The sequence below is a fragment of the Toxotes jaculatrix genome, chromosome 8 (assembly GCF_017976425.1).
Source record: "Toxotes jaculatrix isolate fToxJac2 chromosome 8, fToxJac2.pri, whole genome shotgun sequence".
NCBI classification, from domain to species: Eukaryota; Metazoa; Chordata; class Actinopteri; family Toxotidae; genus Toxotes; species Toxotes jaculatrix.
In genome coordinates, this window is record NC_054401.1 from 21,901,517 (window position 1) to 21,926,084 (window position 24,568).

Here is a 24,568-nt window from a genome sequence, read left to right on the forward strand (position 1 = left end):
TGAAGGCCACCGTAGGTTCTCTTATACGCTTGGAAAGGGAACTAAATCCCACATACTGTTCATTTAAATTAGATTTACCAAATTGTATTTTATATTTTAATTTAGCTTTTTTCAAATGATGGACTGGATAGATGGAAGAACATTATTGTGTATTCTGGACTGCACTCAAAAATGTATAAACTAGAACAACACTTTGAGAGTGCGGACCTCCGCCAAGTCCATTGTCAAACAACATAAAATTCAGATACACAGTGAATGATCTGCCCCAAAATTTAATGAGTTCTTCAATGGTCCACATCCCATCCCTCCATTAAAGCCATCCCTGATTTCAATCATAATATATACATAATGTAATACGTGTTTGTGGGCGGCTGTGTGCACTCACATAACCCAGCGGCTCTTTTTGCCTGGCTTGCCAGTTTTTGTGTTTTAACCTTATGGTGCCATGTTTGGCCAGAGAACCCTGAAACCCCCCCGTCCCAAACCCTTCACAGGGCAATTAGGAGACCCCACAGCAGAGCTGGCCCCCGTGGCCCCACCAGTGGCTCCCTGAACCAAGGAGGAGAAGTTAGCGGGTGTGTTTAGTGGTCAGCCCCAGGCCCAGGAGGGGCCACAGGCTGGCCTCCACTGCTCCCATTCAAACTTGTGAACGCTGACAGTTGTGCCACTTAGAGGACTTGCAAGTGGCACGACCGGCATCATTGTGTGATCTTGGGAAACCCACAGCTGCTGAATGAGCTCCAGGGCTGTCCCATTGTGTTTGAGGGTCACCCACGGCCCCCTCCTGCACACACACACACACACACACACTCATCAGCCTGTCTCCCAATCCAATCAAGGAGGTATGGAGGGAGGGGGTACAGCCTCCTCTATTCATTGACTCAGAAACTCATTTGTACATCCAAGCTCATTCAGAGATACAGTGACATTTTAGATACGATGTTGAATAATTTTTTAAATAAACACATACATTATAACAAACGTATTTTAGGAGTATGATTAATAAAGCTTCTGCTCAAGCTTTGGGTGAACATTACTCAAACTTTTTTTAATAAAGCCAGCAGTAATTAATCTGTATCTTCCAAACTTGGAGAAGGACAATGATCGTGGATAGGTACATTTGAAGTAACACATAAATACAGAACAATAAACATACACACACTGTCCTGTGTGAGTGTGTGTGTGTGTGTGTGTATCAGAGAGAGACTGGTATTTTTACAGTGGGTGGTACCAACCTTTTAGAGGCCCTAAGTGTTTGTGTTCATTGGCCATTAGTATCAGAGATCTTAATATGCTAATATGGCCCCAGTCAATTATCACCAATTAGCTGAGACGGTAGGTATTACTCTCCCAGGGCATGGACTGTCCTTCTTCGCCCATCTTAATTTTAGTTTCCACCCCTGCACCCTTTCACCAGTAACCCTCTCCAACCTCCCCCCCGCACAGCCCCCCCTCCAACAGCTCCCCCCTCCCACAGCCCATCCTGTGTCGGGCAGTACACACTGTTACTCTGGGGAGGGAGACAGGGTTGTATGGGGGTTACTGGTAATTAATTAGTAGGAGACCTCAGCCTGGTTTGACTGTGCTGGCTGAGTGGGGTGCAGACTGGCTAGGCTGGGATTAACAGGGCTTTTTGACCTAAATAGCCAGTCCAGTGCGTGGGTCCCGGGACAATGGGGACTGACTGGTTTCGACCGCAGACACAGACCATGGCCAATTATCTATTGATTGGTGCTTTACTGTGGCTGTGCCTCTTCACAGCTCTCTCACCAACATACTCACTGACCATGTCACCTTCAATAAGAGTGCCCCGCGAAGAACTTATACACACACACAAACATGCACAGTTAATTATGCGATTTACGTGTTAATGTTTTTAGACAAGCACAATAATTATTTTACACTAATGATGCTTATAATAGGTATACCTGTCAATCTCAGATATTGGCTGGACTGTGATATGTCAGTAATGGATGTAATCGAGAGAATTCAAGAAAAAAAAAAAAAACCCAACACAACCCATAGAGTGAAATTTACTTTAATTTATATAATTACTTTTGCATTAATGAATGTCAATTAAACTCTGCATTGTTATTTTTCTGTTTCTTTGCAGAGGGTGAAAGCAGGCATTCTCAAGGCTTTCAACAATCCCACAGAGAAGACAGCAGATGAGGAGACCAAACGCCAAGTCAAAGGTTGATATGCACACTGCACCAGACAGATGGCCAAGATCAATAGTCCCACCTTGTGGCAGTTATTGGAAATACAGCTCAGATATTAATGAGGCACTTGAACGTGCAAATTTTGGCTATATTATCAGGGAAATCATTTTATATAAAACCTAATCATCTGACTCTAACTTCTGATTTATTGGCCTGTGTTTTGCCTTTGACACTCAGAATTAAGACCTTTTTGACATTAAATTTATTGCAGAATGAGTAATATGACAAAAATGTTTTAGTGGAGTACATTGACAGCTAAATTATAGTGTCTAATGTTCATAGAATGAATTAAGTAAAATTTGAAATGTATAATTGGTGATTAAAAATTGTTCAAATATGTCATTGTGAAAAATTTGTCTTTCTTTTCCACCAGCATACGGGAAGGAAGGTGTGAAAATGAACTTCGTTGACCGCATCTTTGTAGGCGAGCTGACCAACACAATTATGTGTGAAGAGTGTGAGCATGTAAGTGTGTGTGTGGGTGAACTGTAGCAAAGGACCTGAATAGTCAGTATTAGTCAATCAGGCATGTGTATTGTCCTCAGTGGAACACATATGACAGCAGGGTTGACACGTTCACAGTTTGTTATGAAACCTTCTCAACCATTCTCTCTCTCTCTCTATACATTTTTGTGTGTCTGTATACATAAGTATATACACAAATGGATAAATGTAGTTTTTTTTTGATGTTGTTGTTGTTGTTGTTGTTGTGATTGCTGCAGGAAGCACAAAAGATTGCCAAACAATGTCCAGCAGCACTGGCATTCACCATTACAGTCAGAAATTGGCAGATATTTGTTACTGGCCTGAAGTGAAGATCTCTACTAGCTGTCAGAGCATTTCTCACTTTGATGCGCACAAAAAAACAGCTAAAAAATAAGTCACAGGGAATTGAACAGAAATCAACAGAGCCATAAAAAACAAAAAAAAGCACTTAAAAGACCAGCTCGAACACCAACTGTTTGCTGCAGGCATTTACAATAAAATGTGGGAGCTCTGGGATGTTAACAACAGAAATCCCACTATGCAAACTACAATATCCTTGAAGGTAAAGAGTACCAGGTGTGGAGCTGGAGAGGAAAAAACAGAGAAACACACATCTCCTCTTGGATCTGTTAACAGCTGGCTATGATTTTACCTGTTAATGAAGATCATAAATGCATATGCTGACACTGGCTTACATGTGATTCCTCTTTCAGATCTCCACTGTGAAGGAGGCTTTCATAGACATCTCTTTACCCATCATAGAGGAGAGGGTGAGTTGCTACGATTGTCCATAAGAAAACCAGTATAAATAATGCTAACACAGGGATACAGTACGAGTAATGCATTAATGCTATAGTTTGCATTTGTTTGCATGCTTCATGCATGTTTTCACTGATAATTCTTTTTTGTTGTGCTCAGATGTCAAAACCTACCAATCCTAGTAGGCTGAGCAAAGGCAGCAGGGAGCAGGACGCCCACATGGCTCACACTGACCAGGTTCTGCCTGCAGTGCACTCTGTCAACCGAAACACCAGGAAGCTGGGTGGACAGGTAAGGGTGTGTACAGTGTGTGTCTGATTGTATTTGTAAGTGTTTATTGGTACAGTAGCTGCTGTATCTCCTATTCTGTGGAAAGGGTTTTTCTTGACTGTTCACACTGTCATACTATTTTTTTTCCTCTGCCTGTAAACTGATGCACATAGATATATCTTTGCAATGTGCAATGCTGGGACCACATGAAGACATCTCATTCACTCATGTCAGTTTCCGTTTTTTTTAAACTCTACCACCAATAGAAATACAAGGTAGTTACATGTTAAATGAAACATGGTGTAATAGTGGGTAAGATAGTAGCTGATCATTAATCAAATTTTATATTTAACCTCTGAACAGGGTGTCTGCAGGATGTTTAAAGGTATTAAAAGTCAAGCGAATATCAATGCCTTTAAAAAATATCAAAACATCTTAACTGCCATTTCACGAGGCATTCATTTTGTAGCTATTCTTTCAATGTAATAGCATATTTGTTCAAAGAGTTTGTATGATAAACAGTTGCGTGAATCTATTTATTTATATTGCTCGGTAACGTAGTGCTGCACAGAGCAGCTTGAGCCAGGCAGGAAGTCAGACACGGGAGCAGCAAAGAGCATCTGGTCAGTTAAAATAAAATAAGTCAAAATAAAACATTTGTGCAGACTCTGAAACATACATGTGCACAAGTTGCACAGGGCCCCGCAAATTTCGCAGGGATTAATGTGTCTGTTCTCCTTTCTCCAGAAACAACAGAGCAGGAGGGCATCAGGCTCTGTGGAGGAGAAGGGAGCAGGCTGCAGTGCGGAGCGACCAGAGGAGGAGGGGGTAGCTGGTGGATCAGCTCGTGGTGTCACAGTCTGCAAGATGGCCACTGCCGGCAGCCTATCAGACGGCAGTGAAAGAGACTCAGGTGCTCAGGACAGCAGTAACGACGCTGACAGTGAGGCCTCAGAGAGTGAGTGGGCCCCACGCACCTTCTCCTCCAGCCACGGGCACGGGCACATGTCCACCCCATCGTCCACTTCCACCCTCACTCCATCCCCTACGCCCGTCTCTGCCTCCTCCCCCTCGTCGTCATCCTCCACAAGGCAAGGCGGCGCTGTAGAGCAGCTAATTACTGCAGTGTCTAAAGTCAACCTGGGCTTCAGTGGGACTGGGGACTGCTCACCTTCCACGCATTGTTCGCCGGAGGAGCAAGGAGAAACACAGTCACGAGAGAACCTCCACCATCAGCACCACCAGGGAGCCTTCCAGGCGCTGTCCCACAGTTACACACCCAGCTCCAAGGAGTGCTCCATCCAGTCCTGCCTCCACCAGTTCACCTCTGTGGAACTGCTGATGGGCAACAACAAGCTTCTGTGTGAGAGCTGCACTGAACGCAGACAGAAACAGCTGCGCAAGAGCAGCTCAGCTGGTAAGATAAAACATCTGGAACCCCCATGCAAAGAGCTATGAAGATGAACAGCTAGTCAGTGCTGTCTACCTGCAGATGATTCATATGGTGCAGTTTCACTTCAGATTATTACCAGATCACACTGTATGTCTGATTAACACCTAACAGAAATGATGAAAGTGATACACCTTTTGAATATCACACTCTCATTATGTATGGGTTTGGTAGTTGGCTGTGAAAAGTTTGCGGTTTTGTCCTTAGTTTTGTTGCGACTGTAATCAGCCAGTTTTAACACAACAGAATGAAATGTTTTAACAGTGAAACCTAATGTTTCTCTGTATGTTGTTTTGTTTGCATAGACAAGAAGACGGAGAAGATTTACACCAGTGCCAGGAAGCAAATGCTGATATCCTCGCTGCCTCCAGTCATCACATTGCATCTTAAACGCTTCCACCAGGTTAGTAGCCACACTCAACCATTTCATCACTCTCCATTTTAGCCAACATAAAGTCAAATACCGTTATATTTGATGTAGTTCTCTGTGTTTTGGGGTTTTTTTTACATAGTCTAAACAGTGATACTGGGTCATGTGTTTTTGCCTAAAGCCCCAAATGGAAGTTTGCTGTAATTCTGTGTTTGTATTTTAAGGCAGGGATGAACCTACGAAAGGTGAACCGCCATGTCGACTTTCCTCTGATCTTGGATCTGGCTCCATTCTGTTCAGCATCCTGCAAGGTATTAAACAACTAATCAAAGGTCAATTAATATACTTTGAATTCTGAGAATATTGAATCTCCTCTACATCAAACTTATGATTGAGGTTTTTAAACTCTCTCCTAGAGTTAGCACTGTTTCACTTTTACCGTGCTTACGATTTCTGTTATTCCTTGCTTCAGTTAGTTCAGTGTGTAATGAATGTCCTTGGTTGGTACAGAGTCTGGAATCTTCTTTCTCTGTACCTTTACTTTTTTAGCTCTGTTTCCCTCCTTACTAATCTGTTTACTCTTTTGTGCTAGAACCTTGCAGCCGGTGAGCGTGTCCTCTACAGCCTGTATGGGATTGTCGAGCATAGCGGCTCAATGCGGGGGGGTCACTACACTGCGTATGTAAAAGTGCGCACCCCCCAGAGGAAAACAGAACCACACCACAGGAACCTGTCAGGTCAGGGTTCAGCTCTGTTGAGCTTTTGCATCTGTGTGTTTGTGTGCAAGTTCATGAAAGCGGTCAGCATTTGTGCAGCAAAGGCCTCACTTCTTGTAAGCTTTGTCCTTAGATGTCCTCTATGAAGTGTATAGAGACCTTTGTGTTCTATAGATCCATGTTGTTTTCTCTTCTTCTCAAGCAGTGTCGGTTGTCACGGTTGTCCTTGCTATTAACAAACTATTATAATTGGAGACATTGGTTGGAGATGACAGAATGTTTGAACACTTCATAATGACTGTTTACAGACTATAGTCTAATCATGTGGTACAGTATCTGCCTTCTGTAACATCTACATTATCACAGCTTTGTCTTTTATCATTTGTGTCCATTCTCTCTGACGTTTCTTCTCCTCGCTTCACCTCAATGTTGTTTAGATATACTTTACTTAAAAGTATTAAGTCTTCAAATTGCAAAATTCTCAGTTTAATTAACTGATGATGAGCCAGGTCGACCAGTTTATATCCACAACAGCATCTTAGGCAAAAGCACTTGTTTGTATTTACCTCATTTGGTAATGAAGAGTGACAAAAATGTGTATGAGGCTGTTTTTTCATGGTCAGCTACTCACTGCTATTTGAATTGTCTAAATGACTAGTCAGATATTCCGTGTCTGAAAACTTTATATAGGCTGAGATGGTTTATGGACAGCATGTCACATTTTCTCCCTACATTGATGGCCGTGTTTGTGTTGTATAACAAACATGTCAATAAGTCAAATCTGGGCCACAGTGGCTGAGTGATATACAGAGACACCTGTGAATCAAGTTGGCAAACATTTTTCACTGTAGAATGATGTTACAATCCTGTCCAGGGGAAATGTGAGCTACATAAAAGAAGGTCTCCTTCCCTCCTGGCTTCCCAAATCAGGCCTTGTGAGACTGGAAAGCTACAGTTTGCTCATTTATTACACAGAATCTTATCTTCAGGGTGAACCCTCGTCAAAATCACAAAAATAAATCCACTTTCTAATAGCTATACTAACCTTCCTACTAAACGGAATAAATAAAAGAAGAAACAAATAACACAAAGTCCTTAACTAAAAATGTACAAAAGAAAAGGGTGCATGAAAGAATAAGGCCATTTACCCATACAGCTCCCAGTGGAATATAAAGGCAGGAACGATGGTGGGACCCAGTTGGCAGCAGACGCTTCTTTAGCTGCTTCCACGCTACGAGCCAGTCCATCTAAACCACATGCACATACTCACACACAGGCAGAACATTGGTAAGGTTTGTCTAGGTCCATCTTTCACGTGGGATCGCATGATTTGTTCTAGCTCTGTTGTTGAAGAACCATGCTATGAGAGCTCTTCCATATGTCTGTGCCTTGGACAACATTGTGTACCCTCAATGGGGATGAGCACAAAACAACACTTCCTATTTGTTTTTTTTTTTTCTTTATTTCTGCATGTTTTTATGACATCCCCACCCCAAGACAAAGCATAACACTAAAACATTTCCATTCTCAGCTGAAGTTTTGTGCCCCGTGATATTGACACTTTTTTTTTTTTTTTTTAGGGGCGAGGGAGGCCAGTGGCAGCTCCCAGGGCCAGTGGGTGTATGTCAGCGATACCACTGTTCAGACAGTACCAGAGTCACGGGTACTCAACTCTCAGGCATACCTGCTCTTTTACGAGGAAATGCTGTAAAGTGACCAGTAAAAGTAGTTTTCCCTAGAAATCTGTTTTGCTCTGTATTGTTTGTACAGCCTGTACTCCTCTTACTGTATCCGTGAGTGGATGAAGGGAAGAAAAGGGAAAGACTTCACTGTACACTCACGTCTGTTACAGGAGAGGAATGGCCATTGTGCCATTTCTGCACAAACTCTAAATCTCAAATTGGCACTTTTAAATATTTTAGATATATAAAATATTAACATCAGATTTTTTTTTGCTTTGGTATAGCCCTGATTTGCATACATGTTTCTATTATAAAAAATCCTACCCTTTAAAAAGAGGTTGGGCAAAGAGAGTGTTATTGAAGCTGAGCTGTTCTAAATTTATGGTCTGTCTCTGTCACGGTCACGTGTCTGAGATATAAACTGCATGAAGGAGTTTGCTACAGTAACTAACAGGAAATAAGCAGAATTGTTGCATGCTAAACTGTGCTCAGCACTGACCAGTTGATGTCAGTAGTGTGTGTGTGTATGAATGTGTGTGTGTGTGCATACACACATGAATGAGTGAGTGAGTGAGAGACAGGAGAATGTAGTTTTAAGGTGCTGTGTGTACCATTTTCACATCAGTAAACGACTGCCAGATTAAATCGGGACAGCTGGTGTGATTAACGTAAAAACTCAGGACCATCATAAAGAAGTCTGGCTCCTCCGTCAGCAATGTGAAAAAGATTTCACATTGTGTGGCACTGGCTCTGATTTGGTGAGAAATGTGCTTTATTATTTCTGGTAATGGCAGAAAAATAAATTCAGACATGTTTGTCCATCTCACTAAGAACATCTGATCGTGAGGACAAGCAGCAAAATCAGTCATGACAGTTTATGGGAAATGTGGTCATACATTTGAGAAACTCAAGCTCTAATGGTGTTGCATAGTGGCTAGTAATTGTCTCAGCCTTGGCCCTGTTTATTTGTGAATAATAATAAAAATGTAAGTTATCGATTGAAATTGCTGCACACAGCACCTTTAAAGAGTAGCACAACAGTTATTTTACAGCCTACTTTAAATGGATTGCTGTTGTTTTTTTACATCAGAATGTATAAATGTAAGACTATCAGTCAGTTACATTTGCCAAAGACGGGTTTTGCAGCTGCATGTCAGAGCAGAAAATCAAAACCAAACAAACAAGGAGTTTACTTCATAGAGTTTCTTCTTCTTCTTTACATTTGTTCTTTCAACATCATCAGTATGGTTCTCGAGTGTCGTTGCACTAACACACTCGATGTTTATCACCCTGACAAAGCACCTTGTTTGCCTTTCATTGTGTTCCAGCTCTACTGTAACTCTGTAGGCACACACACGAACCCATTAAGATGTTTGACAAACAGACTGACTTTTTATTCCCTAATATTGTCAATAAGGTTGAGCAAATAATAAAACTGTATAAGAAAAAAAACCTTGAGGGCTTCAAGCCGTATTAGAAAAACATCTTTGCTGCGATGTGCATGGGTTAATGTTCTAATGAATGTATTGCCTATTCTTGAAATGTTTGTCGGATTAACTGTTCATCTTTTTCTATGAAAACATTTTAGATGAAAACATTTTTCTTGCTTGTTGGACATTTGCCAAAACAGCAGAAGGGAAAAGGTTTAAACATATGCTTCAGAGTTTAGAGGTTTGTTGTTTTCTTTAGAAATGAGGACAAATTCAGTGCCTGTGCTTCAGGTTTAAGAAACCTGTGCAAGGTGAGAAGAAAATCATATGCAGAGTCAAAGGCAAAGAGGGACATGTGTGGCATATTTATGTACAGTATAACTTACTGTAAACAAAAATAATAAAGAGTATATGTAATTGTACATACTAGTAATAATACAAAATCATGGTGCTTCAGGCCAAAATATCGAATTTAATTTCTGTTTTGAAAAAAAAATAAGCATTTGGAATGAGTATAACTACATACTGTATCAAAATAAATCTAATTTATGGACTGAATATTTTACAGGACTCGTCCGTCTTACTGTTTTATCCTCTCTTCTGCAACTTCACTTGTAGACGAGCGATCACAATGGATTTTGTGTTTTGTGCTTTGGAATTGATGTGATCCTGTTTTTATTCTAAGCAAGACGTTGTCCACCGTTGCTCTCGGCTGTCATTGCAGATCCCGGGGTGCCATATTCAGCTTGTCTTTGCCAGTGATCAGCCCTGACGGGTGCAGAGCAGCACTGCTTCAGAACATGTCGCGAGCTGGTGAAGAGGAGGTGGGTGTGGAATCAGGAAAAGGGCAACGTCTAAAAACATCGCCTTGCGCGTCCTCTTGTTCCCACACGCTGTGACATCCGAGTCATGCTGCTGGAACATTAAAAGCAGGTTGTCAAGCCGCCACCAACAAAAAGATCAAATCTTTTCTGAAATGTATTTGTCCACTGGAGGGTTGACTTTTTGCTGTAGGACATGCTGTTGAAGCATCAGATGTGATTTAATCTCAGTTAATGAAAAGCACCCTCCCCCCTTGTGTGAGACAGTTGTAAGAAACTAATAAGGTGGTGCTGTAATGCTCATCTACCAGCAGTGGAGGTTAAATTTTGCTGCTCTCACCATGCGAGCCCCTGTCACTGTCAGTCTCACCTACCCTGACACCAAAACCACATATATGCATTAACACACAACACAGTAAACACATTTTTTCCTCATGTAAACATCTACAGACTTAGACGGCACATGCCTTAGGCTGTGCTCTTCACAGTGCATACACATCAACAATACAATCTAACACCAACATGGTACATGACAGAGAACTGAACAACACCTGCAAATAACCCTACATTATGACATAGTATGTGTATTTCAGACATGTTTTAGGAAAACAACCACACGAGGCTCTCCACCTAACACTGTAGTTACAAGCTAAGAAGAGGCTCCATATTTTACCACAGCCTTTTTGTTTAAATCACACACGTCGGTCTGGCTTTGAAAAGTGGTAAACCCCCCCCCATTTTGACCTGTCGGTCGAGGCAGATGGCCGCCCACCCTGAGCCTGGTTCTGTCTGAGGATTTTCTTCCTGTTGTGCTTGCTTGGGCTTCTCTCTATAATGTTTTGGTCTTGGTTTCAAAAGCAGAGTCTGGTTCTGGGCTGAGTGTTGTCCGCTGGCTGATGGCAGTGTGGGTAGAGGAGCAATGACAGCAAGAGTCTGTTTCTCTGATTGGTTCTCTGTCCTCCTCCAGGACTGTTTTTTGTCTTTGCACCATCAACCATCTCTGCTGGCTGGGTGCAAACTTTTCTTGGTGTTCAGATTTGGAAACACTTTTGTCTGTGACTGAGCCTGAAACAGCTCACAGATCTCTTATGGTGCTCAGCACCACTGCTGCAAAGCAGTTGAGCGTCTTCACCAGGATGTCTTGGATAGACAGGACCATGTTGTCCCAGAGGGAGATTGGAGGACAGAGCAGTGGAGACCCAGTTCTGAACTGCTTTTGTGACTCCAACAGCCATTTTACTGAACTGCAAGGAGAGTTTACAAGAGCTGATGTGCCAGCAGATCTGCAGAGCCCGGTGGGTTTTCCTGCTTCCTCTGGATGCTCTCTGAGTAGTAGTAGTAGTAGTAGTGGCAGCAGGAGCATTACTACATGCATATAATGTATTTGATATAAAAGATGACATCACAATATCAGGCCTTTCATACTGGATCAAATGAGAGCTGAAACATTTGCTTGATTAACTGATTAGTTAATTAACAATCAGGATGTATTTTGATAATCGTTTAGCACATTTTTAAGCAAAAGTGCAAAAATTTCTCCACTCAAATGTGAATATATGCTGTTCTTTCTGTTTTTCAGGCCAGGCAAGATAAATCTACTTTCTGTAAGTACTCAGATTAAAATGCCTTATAAGACCCGCATCCCTCCCCGTATCCAGTCTACTGTGCATTGTTGACAGTACTTCAAACAGCTCCTGGTGGTTACCTGGTCAACCACAAATTTTTGATTTATTTTGAAATCATATGTCAGTGGAAATAACAACGATCCTCTGACTAGATTTTGACACAGGGACCCTCTACGTCACAGGCCCTCATTATGAAGTAATAAAGCAGGGTCTATCTTAAGGACCTCATCATGTCAGTGCCACTCAAATAGCGTTTAACTTTGTTAACAACCCAGTACGTTACTCTTTGGTAAGAGCTTAGGAGAGGAATAAGTGCTTATTTTCTTGCATGTATCTGTTTGTTTGTAAAAAGGCCAAACCCTGGTTTATATGTATCAGACGGGTACAAGCAGACAGTCATGCATTTTTTTACTGACAGCATCATTTTAGATTTTAATTACACCAATCACCTGACTGACTGTAAAACACTTCTTTTAGATGGCTCAGCTTCACTGTGCTCATTATCACCAATCTCGTCAGTGCCTGGAACTCTCGCGGTGTCCATGATACCTTTACGTGCTGTTCGTAAATTCTTACTTCTAAATGAAGAAGGCTTAGGGAAAAGTAAAACCCACTGGTTTTAGGAGAAACCACCTTATCTAACCAGTGTGGAGGTGGTTGTAGGCTACAGGCTACTCTTGAGGCTACATATGCTTTTACAGTAGATAGTAGATTTTGTAAATGTGTTAGTGACTAATTTACACATTTTAGACTCAAAACTACACTACATGCAGAATCAGAGACCAGATGGAGAACCTCTTCATCTTTCAATTTCTAGAACTTTAAACTAGTCGCCCGTTTGTTTTAGAATACAGGCAGCGTCACGAACTCATTACAATACATAAAGTTACAATATTCCCGGCAGTCTCTGAAGGCAGCAGCAGTGCCTTGGTTAACACTTCCTTCGAGCACCTCACCAGGGTAGCCATTTTGATTTGAATCCGCAGCGCTGGAGAGAAACTGTCTTGAAAAGGTGGGGGTAATGTTAGTGAAAGCACAATGCTGATATAAGTTTCCTTCATGCTCTCCCATTAACACTGAATGAAATTTAAATGTAAAGGCATATTTGTTCACCAGGTAAGAAAATGGTGCTGCTATGTGTTGGTGTTCTTTTCTATCATAGCTAACGTTAGCTCACGTTAGCTTGGGTGAGCTTCCTTCGTTCACAAACGTATGACCAGAAGCAGAAGAGGTTGGGATTTCACCGGCCCTGAATTTCATTTGAAAATCACGAGTCAGTAGATTTTCAACATTTCACAGCGTCATTTTCCATCCTTAACAGTGGGAATGGTCTCTATCTAACTGGACTCGCTAACACACAGCTAGCCGGTCAGCTTGAGGTAGCGTTAGCACTATTACCGAAGCTAACGCTGACTTTTTTTTACCTGCCCATTAGACTAGATGTGTAATGTTAGTGTAATGTTACAGTTCATAAATTGCACTTGTCGTGTCAGCAGAAGAGATGCTAAGTGCTCAAATTAAAATCTAAGTGTAGCTGGCCTGGATATTTCAGGTGTAAATCCAGAGGAGAGTGATGTGGGACCAGGGAGGACAACCCTGGCCGCAGTGGCCTCTGAGCCAGCAGCAGTGGATGCAGTCTTTCCAGCACCAGCAAGATCCAGGTCAGTGAGTGATGCACATGCACATGAAAGCATTTTTCTCCAAAATAAATCTGCAGGTCTTCTTTGCATATCTCAAACAGCCTTGATAATCAGACTTTAATTAGATCAGTAGCACGTTTTGTATGGGTATATGTTCAAGTGTGTATGTTTAGTTTTATTTTTTGGCTTTGTGCAGGTCAAGTGGACTGGGCTGCTCTGGCACAGGCATGGATAGCCCAGAAAGAGTCGACAGGAGCAGAGCAGCAGGCCATTCAACCCAATGGCCAGGATATCCCGGGCCTTGAACCTGTCGGACAGAGCAACCATGGTGCCTTCCAGGGTGACCCAGCATTTGGCAGAATGTGGCAGCCAGGTACACAGTTATGCACTAGAGCTGAAGAAAGTTGTTTCCCTGTTCCTCACTTACTTTTTTCTTATCTTTTGTTTTACAAGTTTTAGGGTGTTGTCACAATATATGTTATCTGGTACACTAGCATTTTTTTTTATTTATTTTAACTTAGTGGTGGTACTGTATATGTCTGATTCGTGACCCTTTGTTTTGTTTCAGTTTGATGCTTGATGGTTCAGTTACATAAGAGTAATGTTGTATAAAGTGCTTCTCAGAGTTTATCCTGGAAACTTGAGTTTCTTCTACTGACAACAAGTGAGCAAGACTGTTGTTTTCTTGAATATAAGATTATGTAAAGTGAACATCACAGACTAAGTTGTAAAGTAATTTCCTGGGTTATAAAACTTTTTGTAAAAAAAAAAAAAAAAAAAAAACAGTGAAAAAATAAACTGGATTTGCTACGAGGTAGACAGCTAACCATCCTGAGTCACAACAGCCCTGTAAACTATGCCAGGTCCAACGGTAATTACTTACGTCAAAGTTCACGGGAATGTCATGACTCAAAGCGGCTAACATAGCCAGCTATCATCTACATGTTTTTTCATTTAAAATAATTTTGTGCACATTGCAATAACTCAATTTTCACAAAGCAGACTTTTAACACATCATGTGGCCCTAACCGAACCACTTGTAACAAGTAACCTCTGCATAGACAATAACATTTAGCATGGATGTACATGTTAACTAAGAAAAGCATAAATGCAAAGATAAATCTCGGAATTTTAAGAATCAACATTGAATGACTCAAATAAAAACCATAATCAGAATTTTAGACATGATTTGAAGTTTAAATATAAAATCTCTCAAATCTGAGTTGGTCTGGGCATACGTTGTCATGTCATAACGCAGAAATTCACTTTGTGGTTAGATGAAGATATTCATATTGCACTGGCTTTTAACAACTCTTTAATTTCCGTACGTGTGCAACAGAATGGGGAATGCACGGACAGCCCCCTCCTCCTCCACCCCCTGACCAGGCCTGGATCCCCCCGGGGTCAGGACCGATGGATGTGGTGAACCCCAGCGAGGACAGCAACAGCCAGGACAGCGTGGAGTTCAACTCTGAAGCCCACCACGGGGTTTACCCCCAGAACAGCCATGGGTATGGGGCACAGCCCGACAGCTACGCCATGGCCCCCATGGCCATGAACCAGTTTGATTATCAGGTATGCAGATGCCACAGTAGAAACTCTTGAAGCGTTTGGGTTTTAGTGTGAAAGCCAAGTAACACAAGGAAGGAGCAATCCGTAAACACTGTGCCGGGTCCCTGCATCTAGGTGTATCAGTCATTGCTTTCTTGATGCGGTGCAGAGGAAAGTGTTGGCTTGTTGGAGATCCAGCATGGTTTGGTTTCATTTTACTTGTTGATTTTGTTCTTTTTTTTTTCTTTTTTAAAGCAAACAGACTTTCTCACAGCACAGTTAAGAATGATGGATGAATGTCAGCTAAAATAATCTGGGGAAAGACAACAACGGCCCAGTGAAAGCCACATGGTGGCAGTAACAGAACCTTCTGTGCTTGAAACGTCCTTTAATTTTCAGTTTGTGCTTTCTCTCCACAGCATGGAGCTGCTTCATCCTTCGCCCCCACACCCGCGGGCTTCCACTCGCCATACTGGCAGGGTCCTCCTCAGAACAGACGAGATACCAGACCACCCGGGTTCAGAGACCGGCCCAGATCCCCCATCCAGCTTCCTGTCAAACAGGAGGCCCCAGCACCCCTAGGTGTGTATGTTTTCACTCAGCAGGCAGCATTCATTTTATTTCATTCATGTTTTGTGCAACATAAAATAATGCTCCAAATTTTATTGACTAAGTAGGAAAATATTCTCTCTGCTGCCAGCAGCTATTAAGTCAGAATGCTGTGAATCACTTTCAAATGATTGTACTGTTATAACATTAGAGCTAAAGCAAGTAATTGATTAACCAATTAATTTATAAATTTGCACAAAATTAATGGAAACTATTTTGTTGGTAGATTAATTGTTTATTTATTCTTAATTTTTAGTCAAAAAGGCAAAACATTACCATGGTCCCTCTTTCCTGTTGCTCTTTTCCCAAAGATTTGCTGCTTTTCTTTTTCTTGTGTGATATTACATTGAAAATCTTTGGACAACATAAGCAATCTCATGACATCATGTTACACGTCAGGAAACTCTAATGAGCAATTTTCTGTAATAAAATAACCAAGAAAACTATTGTCAGCTTAACTGTTCAGTAATATAACTGTTAATTGCAACTTATATAATTATATAATGTACACCATATACTATTTTATGGTGAACCAGTACACGGGTGATTTTACACACTATTATAAACATGAGTGTAAAAGCTCAAAAAGGGTTGCAATGAGTAACAATGAGTGAATAACTCCTTTTTACTTTTGACTTTCATCCTCAGATGCTGTAAAAAGACGCACACTACCTGCTTGGATCCGTGAGGGCCTTGAAAAGATGGACAGAGAGAAGCAGAAGAAGCTGGAGCGAGAGCGAATGGAGAAGGAGCGTGCAGAAATGGCAAAAGATGATGGCAAAGAGCACGAAGCAGACAAGGAGGGAGATGGGCCACGTGTGCCCCGCAAGAGCAAATTTGTAAGCAACCCATTTGTGGCCTTGACCTCACAATAGTTTCCTTAGAAAATCAGTCCACACTCAGTGTGTGTTGTGTTAGTGTTGAAAGGAGTCATGAGCACACGTATCAGAACTGTGGCAATGATAGCCTTTACAAATGATGTTTGCTTTGCTGCTTGACTGAAACCCGGTCTTCTGTCTGTATCAGGACAGTGACGATGAGGGGAATGATGACAATGACGATGAAGAAAAGCCGTCCATGAAGAAGGAATTTTCTGGCCGGAGCCCATCCCCTCCCGCAGAGGACAGCGAACCTGAAATGACCGAGGAGGAAAAGGAATTTCAGCTGGTCAGTTTGGCCATTCAGATAACTTTTTACTTTGCATGTACATTTTTGTTGTTGATCTATTTTTTGAAAAGGTTTATTGAAAATAATATTCCTGTGTTGTTGTTTTTTTTTCCTTTATTTTAAGATGATCATCACCAAAACACTTCTGACAGAGATCCTTCTCGAGGTGACGAATGAAGAGATCCTGCACGTGGCCAAGGAGACTCACCGAAAAGCCACTCGAGGTCTGATTTTGTCTTTTCCACTTTATGTATCATCTATGCTTGTCACCAAGACATTGTTTGATGCTGAAGAGAATCCATTTTGTGCATAATAATCTCTTTAAATTAGACTTAACTGTGCCCCGTAAACTGGGGTGATTGAGCAGCAAACATGGGAGTATGTCTGATATGCATTTTCAACCATTCTCTGCTAATGCATCAGCAGGAGAGAGAGCAGAGCAGTGTTTCTCACAAACTGTATTTGAAAACGAGTTCATCGTGGTATTGAAGGTCCTGCTGAAAGACTGTATGACTGAGTAAAGTCTCAGCATTGACTCTGACCAGCAACCACACTGAAATATATATATATACAAGTGACTTCCTCCATTGAAAGAGACTGTGCATTAGTACAGATTGGTTCTTTCCCTCCAGTCCGACTGTTTGACTTGGATTGTGTGACAGAAGTTTGTTTGTTAACCCTCTCTCTTTTCTCCATTTCTTTGTTTTGTTTTTATTTTTATTTGTTTTCTTTTTCTCTTGTTACCAACGGCAGCTCTTGTGAATAGTGCTTTATCTGTGACCCCCTTCTCTAGCGACTCTCTTGCCTTTGAGAAAATGGCAGTATGTGTTTTAACATGTTGTTCCTGTTGTTGATGTGAATCAAAGCTCCTGCAAAACAGCTGGCACAGTCAAGTGCACTGGCTTCTCTGACTGGTCTCAGTGAGTATCCCTTTTTCTGTCACCGGGGGGGAGGGAAGGAGATTATTTTTAGTTTTTAAGTCATGGCGCGGTGTTAGAAGGTACATGAGAAAAGCTGTTAACAAAAGATAAAACATCCAAATGCGTCCAGATTTTTTTAAAGACTCATTAAGAACTGAAGTGTCATCCTGCTGATTGACTTGGGGTATAGTTTTGCACTTTGATGTTAGAAGCATGCGCTCAGATATACAGTATTTATATTAATATTATTTCTTAAGGGCCATATGTGTGTACTAGTTTGTTTTTAAGGGGGTTGTTAGTGTGAAATATAAAATCATACAGGATAAAGTGCCTTTCTGTGGGATTGGAAGGGACCTGGGGTTGGGATTGAGTGGTTTCAGAAGTGCGAACCTGATTGTGAGAATGGATCTTGGTGGAAGGATCCAACACTCAACAACCTGGGGGCTCTGTTATGGCAGGCGGGCTTGGTGACTATGGTTCAGATGAGAGTGAGGATGAGGATGAACGCAGCGTGCGAGGGTCAGAATCCTCCGACACAGATGAGGAGGAGTTACGCCACCGCATCCGGGAGAAGCAGGATGCCTTCCGCCGCAAAGAACGGGAAATGCAGCAGATGCAAGAAAAACAAGCACAAGAGGCACTGCTTGCACGTGGTAAGACAAGATGTTTACACTAGGAACACACCACATAGCCTCACTCTAATGCCTCAAAATGTTTGAATCTGGGGTGAATTTATTATTATTTTCACTTATTTTTCACTTATCATAGTTAATTGGCTTTCTCTGTGTCTGTTGAATTTGTTATAATAATCCAGCAACAAAGGAAGATGTTCAGACTTGTCTGGAATTAAGTTGTGACGAGTAGTTAAAGTTAAAAGGTCCAAACTGCCGACTTGATCTCATCTTTAACGTCACTTAAAATTACAATCAGAATGAATGTGGGATTTACAGAATGTTTAAAATCATAACAGTGTCTGACGTTTCCTGGTTTATTTTTAACCTGTGCCCTTTGCTATTTGTTTCCACAGAAGAGTTGGCGAAGGAGAGATTGAGCAGAGAAAAGGGGGAATATGATGAGGGAAAGGCAGAGAATTCACACAAACAGGAAGTAAAAGAGAGGGAGGCGGAGCCCTTGGTAGAGAGGCGTAGGTCCCGTAGTGAAAAGGAGGGTAGCGAAAGCAAACACTCGGGTAAAGGGAAGGAGCGATCAGGGCGAGGTGGCAGTGATTCCCCGGCCAATGGTCACAGCAGCAGCTCCCCCTCCACCTCCAGCCGCAGCAGCAGTCGCTCTTCATCCTCCTCCTCTTCTTCAGTATCTTCCCGTAGTTCCTCTCGATCCTCCTCCCCACGAAGGAAAAGGAGGCGTAGTCGCTCTTCGTCTCACAAGGCGCGCCGCCGCAGCCGCAGCCACAGCTCCCACAGGCATCGCAGTGATCGCAGCGAGAAGGGCAGGGACAGGAGGAGGAGCAGCGCTGACAGATCAGGCCGTCACAAGAAAGACCGCAGTGATTCCAGGGAGCGCAGGAGTCGCAGGAGTAGGTCCAGATCCAGAGATAGGGGCAGAGCCAGGGCCAGAGACAGCCGCAGTCGCAGCAGAGACAGAGAAAAGGAGAAAGACAGGGATAAGGACAGGAAGAGGAGCCGAGAGCGCAGGGACAGCAGTCATAGTCGTAGCAGCAAACACAAGCAGAAGGCCTCCAGCAAAGACAGAGAGAGGAGGAGAGACAGGAGTCGTAGCTATGAGAAAGATAAGAAAAAGAAGGATAAGGACAAGGATAGGGAGAAGGAGTCTGATAAAAAGAAAGACAAACCAAAGGCCAAAGAGAAAGAAAAGGAGAAGGAGAAAGGAAGCTCTATAGTAACAGAGGAGAACGGCAAAACAAAGAAAAGGAAAGAGAGCGACTCATGCATGGACTCTCAGAGTGACAAGCACTCCCGGCAGGATAACAAAGCCAGCAAGAAGGGCTCCGCCAAAGCTAGCAAGAGGCGCTCAGACTCGGACTCAAGTAGATCCCCTACCCCTGAAGTTAGCAAGGAAAAGAAATCTAAGAAATCCAAACGTAGTCGCTCAAGGTCGACGGAAAAATCTCACAAGTCTGGTAAGAAGGCAAGCCGCAAACACAAGTCTAAGTCACGATCAAGGTAGTATTCGTTTTTTTCTCTTTCTTTCCTACTGTATGTTCTCATTGTATGTCTCAATGTGATTTCTCTGGATTCCTTTTATCAATATACTTTCAATAACTGAAGGAAAATTATGAAAATTGTTGCCCGAGTATTTTGAAAAATTGTCAACTGCAGTCACATCTGCTTTAACCGTGTGAAGTCAAGTCAGATGTAGTAAAGAGTTTTAGTGCATAATGAGGGTTTTATCTATCAAATGCAAATTAACCATGCTTCTTTAGAATCTGCAGAACAATTTTTATGGAGATGGAGATTATATATAGTATTTCACGCTCTGGCAGTATGTCTGGTGGGAGGGGGTATTTGTGCATGTGTGTATTGTATTGTATAGTCTGTGTGGGTAAGTGTACTTGATGCAGGATTAATGTTGTGTCCACGCCTCTCTTACAGGTCAGCATCCCCCTCCCGTCGTAGCAGACGCTGAGGAGCACAGTTAACCTCCTGATCTGTGCACTTTACCATTTTAAATTCCATGAGTTGAACAGGCTTGTCTCATTATAGAGGCAGTTGTGTAGGTGAACCCCCTCTCATACATTTCTTTCATCTTTGTAAATATGTTGTTATTTTTAAAGTGTGACTGAAGAACAAGACATTTTGAATGGTAGGAGTTTTCACTTGTTATTATTATGCAAAACTTAATAAGATTCGGTGGACACTAAAAACCCAAGTTGTATCATTTTAAATCGTAACAGGATTAACTTTTTTTTTTCCCCTCAAATATTATTGTAAAATGTCCAATAAAACAGTTTGTTCCTTGTTTTGCCTTACCGTGTCTTTCATCTTAACAGGAAACCATGTTTCTTACCTCTTCATTCGGATTTATAATATTAGTTTTGTAAGTCAACACAGGATCTGCTGCTGCTGCTGTGTGTCCTCTTAATGGTTCATAGTTCTGGGTATTTACCACGTGATTAAGAAAGAAAATACTTCAAGGTCATAGGGACTACATGTCTGAACATTGCATCTTCACATCAGTGCAGCTGAAGGGTTTTCAGATATAGTCGTAGGATGTGTGGTTCTGACCTTTAGGCTCCTCAGACAGAGGTCGTTGTCACACAGATCTGGTGAAAGTGACCTGAACTCTCTGAGGATGATCATGAACCTGAAGGGAGGATAACTTGTTACAGGAAACCAGTAGCAACAATGCCTGTACGTGAAGATGACATTTATCATGGTCTATGATACAACCTAAGATTAAAATAATCAGTTGAAATGTATTACACAATAAAATCGCCATATATAATTTTTTTTTTCTTCAGTGATTCGCGATTTCGTTCCTGTTGGTGTCGTGTTATTTACCATAAAAGCCAACAGAAGAGCGTTTTTCTGGTTAACTCCTTTATTGTCTGGCCACAGGACTCTCTTAACTTCCTGTTCTAGCGTACCGAACGTGTCCTTCAAAATAAAAGCACATGGACATATGCAATTCCGCCACATCTCCCCTTTTCCTTTTAGAAGAAGAAAAAAAGCATTTGAAGCCATACCGGTTTTATCCAACTATAATAAACTCTCTCAAACTCTTATGCCTTCATTAGTTGAACTCAAAACATCCTTCAGAACAAACTTTTCTCCATTTCACCCACTTATCCAACCTCCCCCAATTCTTTTTTTTTTTTTTTTTTTTTTTACAAGTCCAGTCTCTGAGGTTTTATCACCACTCTGCCAAACCTAGTTCTGGTAGGGACGGGTGCACATATCTTTTGAGTCTGGTGTGGGGACTGAAGGTGACCCGGTGTGTTTTGATCAGTCTCAACTGGCGGAGTAGGTGTGCAGGGTGTCCGACTCTCAGGAACAGTCTCTGGCATGGGAACAAGATGATGCCTGTTGCGCCTAATGGTGCCTGTAGGACTGTCCACTACATATGAGCGGGGTGTGGAGTGGGCTGAGACCACCGTGCCTTGAGTCTTGGTGTCGGTAATCCAGACTGGCTGTCCTGGCGTGAGGTGACGCAGATTCTTCACTCTGTGTCTCAAGTTGAATACTCTTGTGTCTTTTATCTTCCTTTCTCTGTCTTTCTCAGCAACCGTTTCTCTGTCTGGGAGCTCTGGGCTGAGTAGAAAGGGGTGCTGGGGCACTGGTGTACGAAGCCTGCGTCCCATTAGCAGTTGAGCAGGACTGTAGCCATTACACAATGGCGTAGCTCTATATGCCAACAGAGCGAGATATGGATCTTGAGTTTTCTTTAGCAGTCTTTTCACTGTCTGTACCTGTCGTTCTGCTTCCCCATTGCTTTGAGCAAATCTTGGGCTGCTCGTGACATGTTTGAATCCGTAGGCCGCTGAAAAGTCTGTGAACTGTTGGCTGGAAAACTGTGGGCCATTGTCACTGTAAAACAGTTCTGGGATGCCGTGTCTAGAAAAAATGGACTTCAAGTGTACAATCACATCCTCTGAACGTGTTGGTGTTAGTTTAGCAATCTCCACAAATCTTGAGTAATAATCTACTACAAGCAGATAATTGCAATTATTTAATGTGAATAGGTCTGCTCCCACCTTTTGCCACGGCCTTTCTGGGAGCTCACTGGGCAACAGCGGCTCCACAGGATTAGTGCGTTCTCTGATGCAAGTGGTGCAGTTTGTCACTAGTTCCTTCAGTTGGCTGCTTAGGCCAGGCCACCACACTGTGTCTTTAGCCCGTTCTCTGCATCTGGTCATCCCTTGATGTCCCTCATGAAGGGCCTGTAGGACAGAGCTGCGCATCGCTGTGGGAATGACAAGCCTGGAGCCTTTAAGTAACAGTCCATCATGTACAGTAAGTACAGCTCTTTCTGACCAGTATCTTTTCACTGGACCTGTGAGTTTACTGTAGTCTGGCCAACCTTTCTGACAAAATGACATAACTGATGAGCAAACACTGTCTTCTTTCAACTGATCCCTCAGCTTTGCGATGTACGTTGAGCTGGCTGGCATGTTGTGGATTACCTCATCAACATAGATGTTTGTCTCTTCCATGAGATCTTTGTCTGTCCTCTTAAAGTTTGACCTAGTGGTGACAGGTGCCCGTGAGAGAGTGTCTGCTGTATGTAGCTCTTTGCCAGGTGTGTGCGCGATAGAGTAACTGTACCTCATCAGCCTAAGTCTAAATCTCTGGATTCTAGGAGGGAGCTCTGTTAGTGTCTGGTGACCTAGCAGGCTAACAAGTGGCTTATGATCTGTCTCTAGGACAAAATGTCTCCCAATAAGGAAGTCTCTGAATCTTTCACATCCCCATGTTAATCCTAACGCCTCTTTTTCCACCTGAGCATACCTCTGTTCAGTCTCTGTCATTGAACGTGAGGCGTATGCAACGGGCCTCCACTGTTCTCCCTCTTTTTGCAGAAGGACAGCACCTAGTCCATATGAAGATGCATCCGCTGACAGTTTCAGCTCTTTGTTGGGGTCGTAGAGTGTCAGCACTGGAGGTGAGGTGAGATCGTTTTTTAGCTGAACAAATGCATTTTGTTGTGCACAGCTCCAGATCCACTGATTTTTCTTGGAGAGAAGGTCTCTCAGTGGTTTGTCTTTCTCTGCCAGTCCTGGGATAAATTTCCCCAGCTGGTTGACCATTCCAAGGAAGCTGCGGACTTCACCTACATTAGAAGGCTCTTTCATGTCTCTTACAGCTTTTGTCTTGTCTGGGTCTGGCTGCACACCCTCAGCAGACAGGATGTGGCCAAGGAACTTGACTTTGTCTCTGCTCAGCTCACACTTCTCCATATTAAGCGTGATGCCGGTTTCCTGGAGCTTGTGCAGCACTGCATGAAGCCTCTGGTCATGCTCCTCTTGATCTTTTCCCCACACAAGAACATCATCCATGTGGCAGACTACTCCCTGCAGCCTGTCGAGGATCAAGGACATCCTGCGCTGGAAATGTTCTGGAGCAGAAGCTATGCCGAAGGGCAATCTGTTAAAATAAAAACGTCCAAAGGGAGTTATGAACGTTGTGTACCGTGCTGACTCTGGGGACAATGGAATTTGCCAAAACCCTCTATTGGCATCTAATTTGCTGAAGAGTTGAGCTCCTGCAAGCGATCCGAGCGTCTGCTCTACAGAAGGTAGGATATATTTCTCTCTGCAGACTGCTTCATTAAGGCGGGTGAGGTCTACACAGATGCGCACTGAGCCATTTTTTGAGGGCACTGGAACCATCCCTGAGCACCATTCTGTTGGCTCTTCCACACTTGAGATGACTCCCAGACTCTGCATTCTCTCTAGCTCCTCCTTAACTTTACTGAGTAAAGGAATAGGGACACGTCTTGGTGTCGTAAGGGAAAAGGGAATGGCATCTGGCTTAAGCTTAATTGTGTATGGCTGTTGCAACATCCCCAAGCCATGACAAAGTTTTGGATAGGATTCTGCCATCACTTTCTTGTCTATGCTATCTAGTCTGGAGACAAGGTTAAGCTTCACGCTAGCTGGCCTGCTTAACAAAGCTATATTTAGGTCTTTTATCACATACACATCCTCTTGAATCACCTGCTCTCCCTTGCATAGTGACTCTGTGTATTTGCCTATGACAGAGAGTGGTGTGCCACCTGGGCCAAAAAGTGGTCTGTCTGTTTCCATTAGAGGGGAGTCTCTATCAGCGATGGAGTAGTATGTCTGGGCTGGAATGGCTGAAACATCAGCTCCTGTGTCTATCTTGAACCTCACTTTGTGGCTTCTGATAGTTAAATCTGTGTACCAGGGGTC

The 24,568-nt window shown here is 42.6% G+C and overlaps 2 protein-coding genes across 5 annotated transcripts in view; both read left to right on the top strand.

Annotated features, from left to right (window-relative positions):
* Positions 1-8,726, top strand: part of usp45 (ubiquitin specific peptidase 45) — a 30,183-nt gene extending 21,457 nt beyond the window's left edge. For both annotated transcript variants that reach the window (XM_041044899.1, XM_041044900.1), the window contains exons 10-18: positions 2,114-2,195; positions 2,596-2,687; positions 3,422-3,478; positions 3,627-3,758; positions 4,485-5,154; positions 5,493-5,590; positions 5,782-5,868; positions 6,150-6,294; positions 7,854-8,726. In XM_041044899.1, coding sequence (XP_040900833.1) covers positions 2,114-2,195; positions 2,596-2,687; positions 3,422-3,478; positions 3,627-3,758; positions 4,485-5,154; positions 5,493-5,590; positions 5,782-5,868; positions 6,150-6,294; positions 7,854-7,984 — 1,494 coding nt within the window. In that variant the 3' untranslated portion in view covers positions 7,985-8,726. The remainder of the gene's footprint in view (positions 1-2,113; positions 2,196-2,595; positions 2,688-3,421; positions 3,479-3,626; positions 3,759-4,484; positions 5,155-5,492; positions 5,591-5,781; positions 5,869-6,149; positions 6,295-7,853) is intronic.
* A 4,044-nt stretch (positions 8,727-12,770) lies between these two features.
* pnisr (PNN-interacting serine/arginine-rich protein) lies at positions 12,771-20,655 on the top strand. Of its 3 annotated transcripts, none has more exons than XM_041043719.1 (12): positions 12,771-12,843; positions 13,384-13,492; positions 13,668-13,844; positions 14,811-15,046; positions 15,442-15,604; positions 16,280-16,470; positions 16,658-16,798; positions 16,923-17,022; positions 17,665-17,718; positions 18,177-18,371; positions 18,746-19,859; positions 20,289-20,655. In XM_041043719.1, exons 2-12 carry the CDS (start codon positions 13,405-13,407, stop codon positions 20,320-20,322), a joined length of 2,493 nt encoding a protein of 830 aa, XP_040899653.1. In that variant the 5' UTR covers positions 12,771-12,843; positions 13,384-13,404; the 3' UTR covers positions 20,323-20,655. The 3 variants fall into 3 exon arrangements, with proteins under 3 accessions (XP_040899653.1, XP_040899654.1, XP_040899655.1); XM_041043720.1 differs by having other exon boundaries at positions 18,746-19,816; XM_041043721.1 differs by lacking the exons at positions 16,658-16,798; positions 16,923-17,022; positions 17,665-17,718; ... (1 more) ...; positions 18,746-19,859; positions 20,289-20,655 and having other exon boundaries at positions 14,811-14,982; positions 16,280-16,413.
* Positions 20,656-24,568: the final 3,913 nt, after the last annotated feature.

Coding starts and splice junctions, on each gene's coding strand:
- pnisr (XM_041043719.1), top strand. CDS start 13,405: ATGTGGGACCAGGGAGGACAACCCTGGCCGCAGTGGCCTCTGAGCCAG. Junction 17,023..17,664: donor TCACCGAAAAGCCACTCGAG/GTCTGATTTTGT, acceptor TGTGAATCAAAG/CTCCTGCAAAACAGCTGGCA. Junction 17,719..18,176: donor GGCTTCTCTGACTGGTCTCA/GTGAGTATCCCT, acceptor CTGTTATGGCAG/GCGGGCTTGGTGACTATGGT.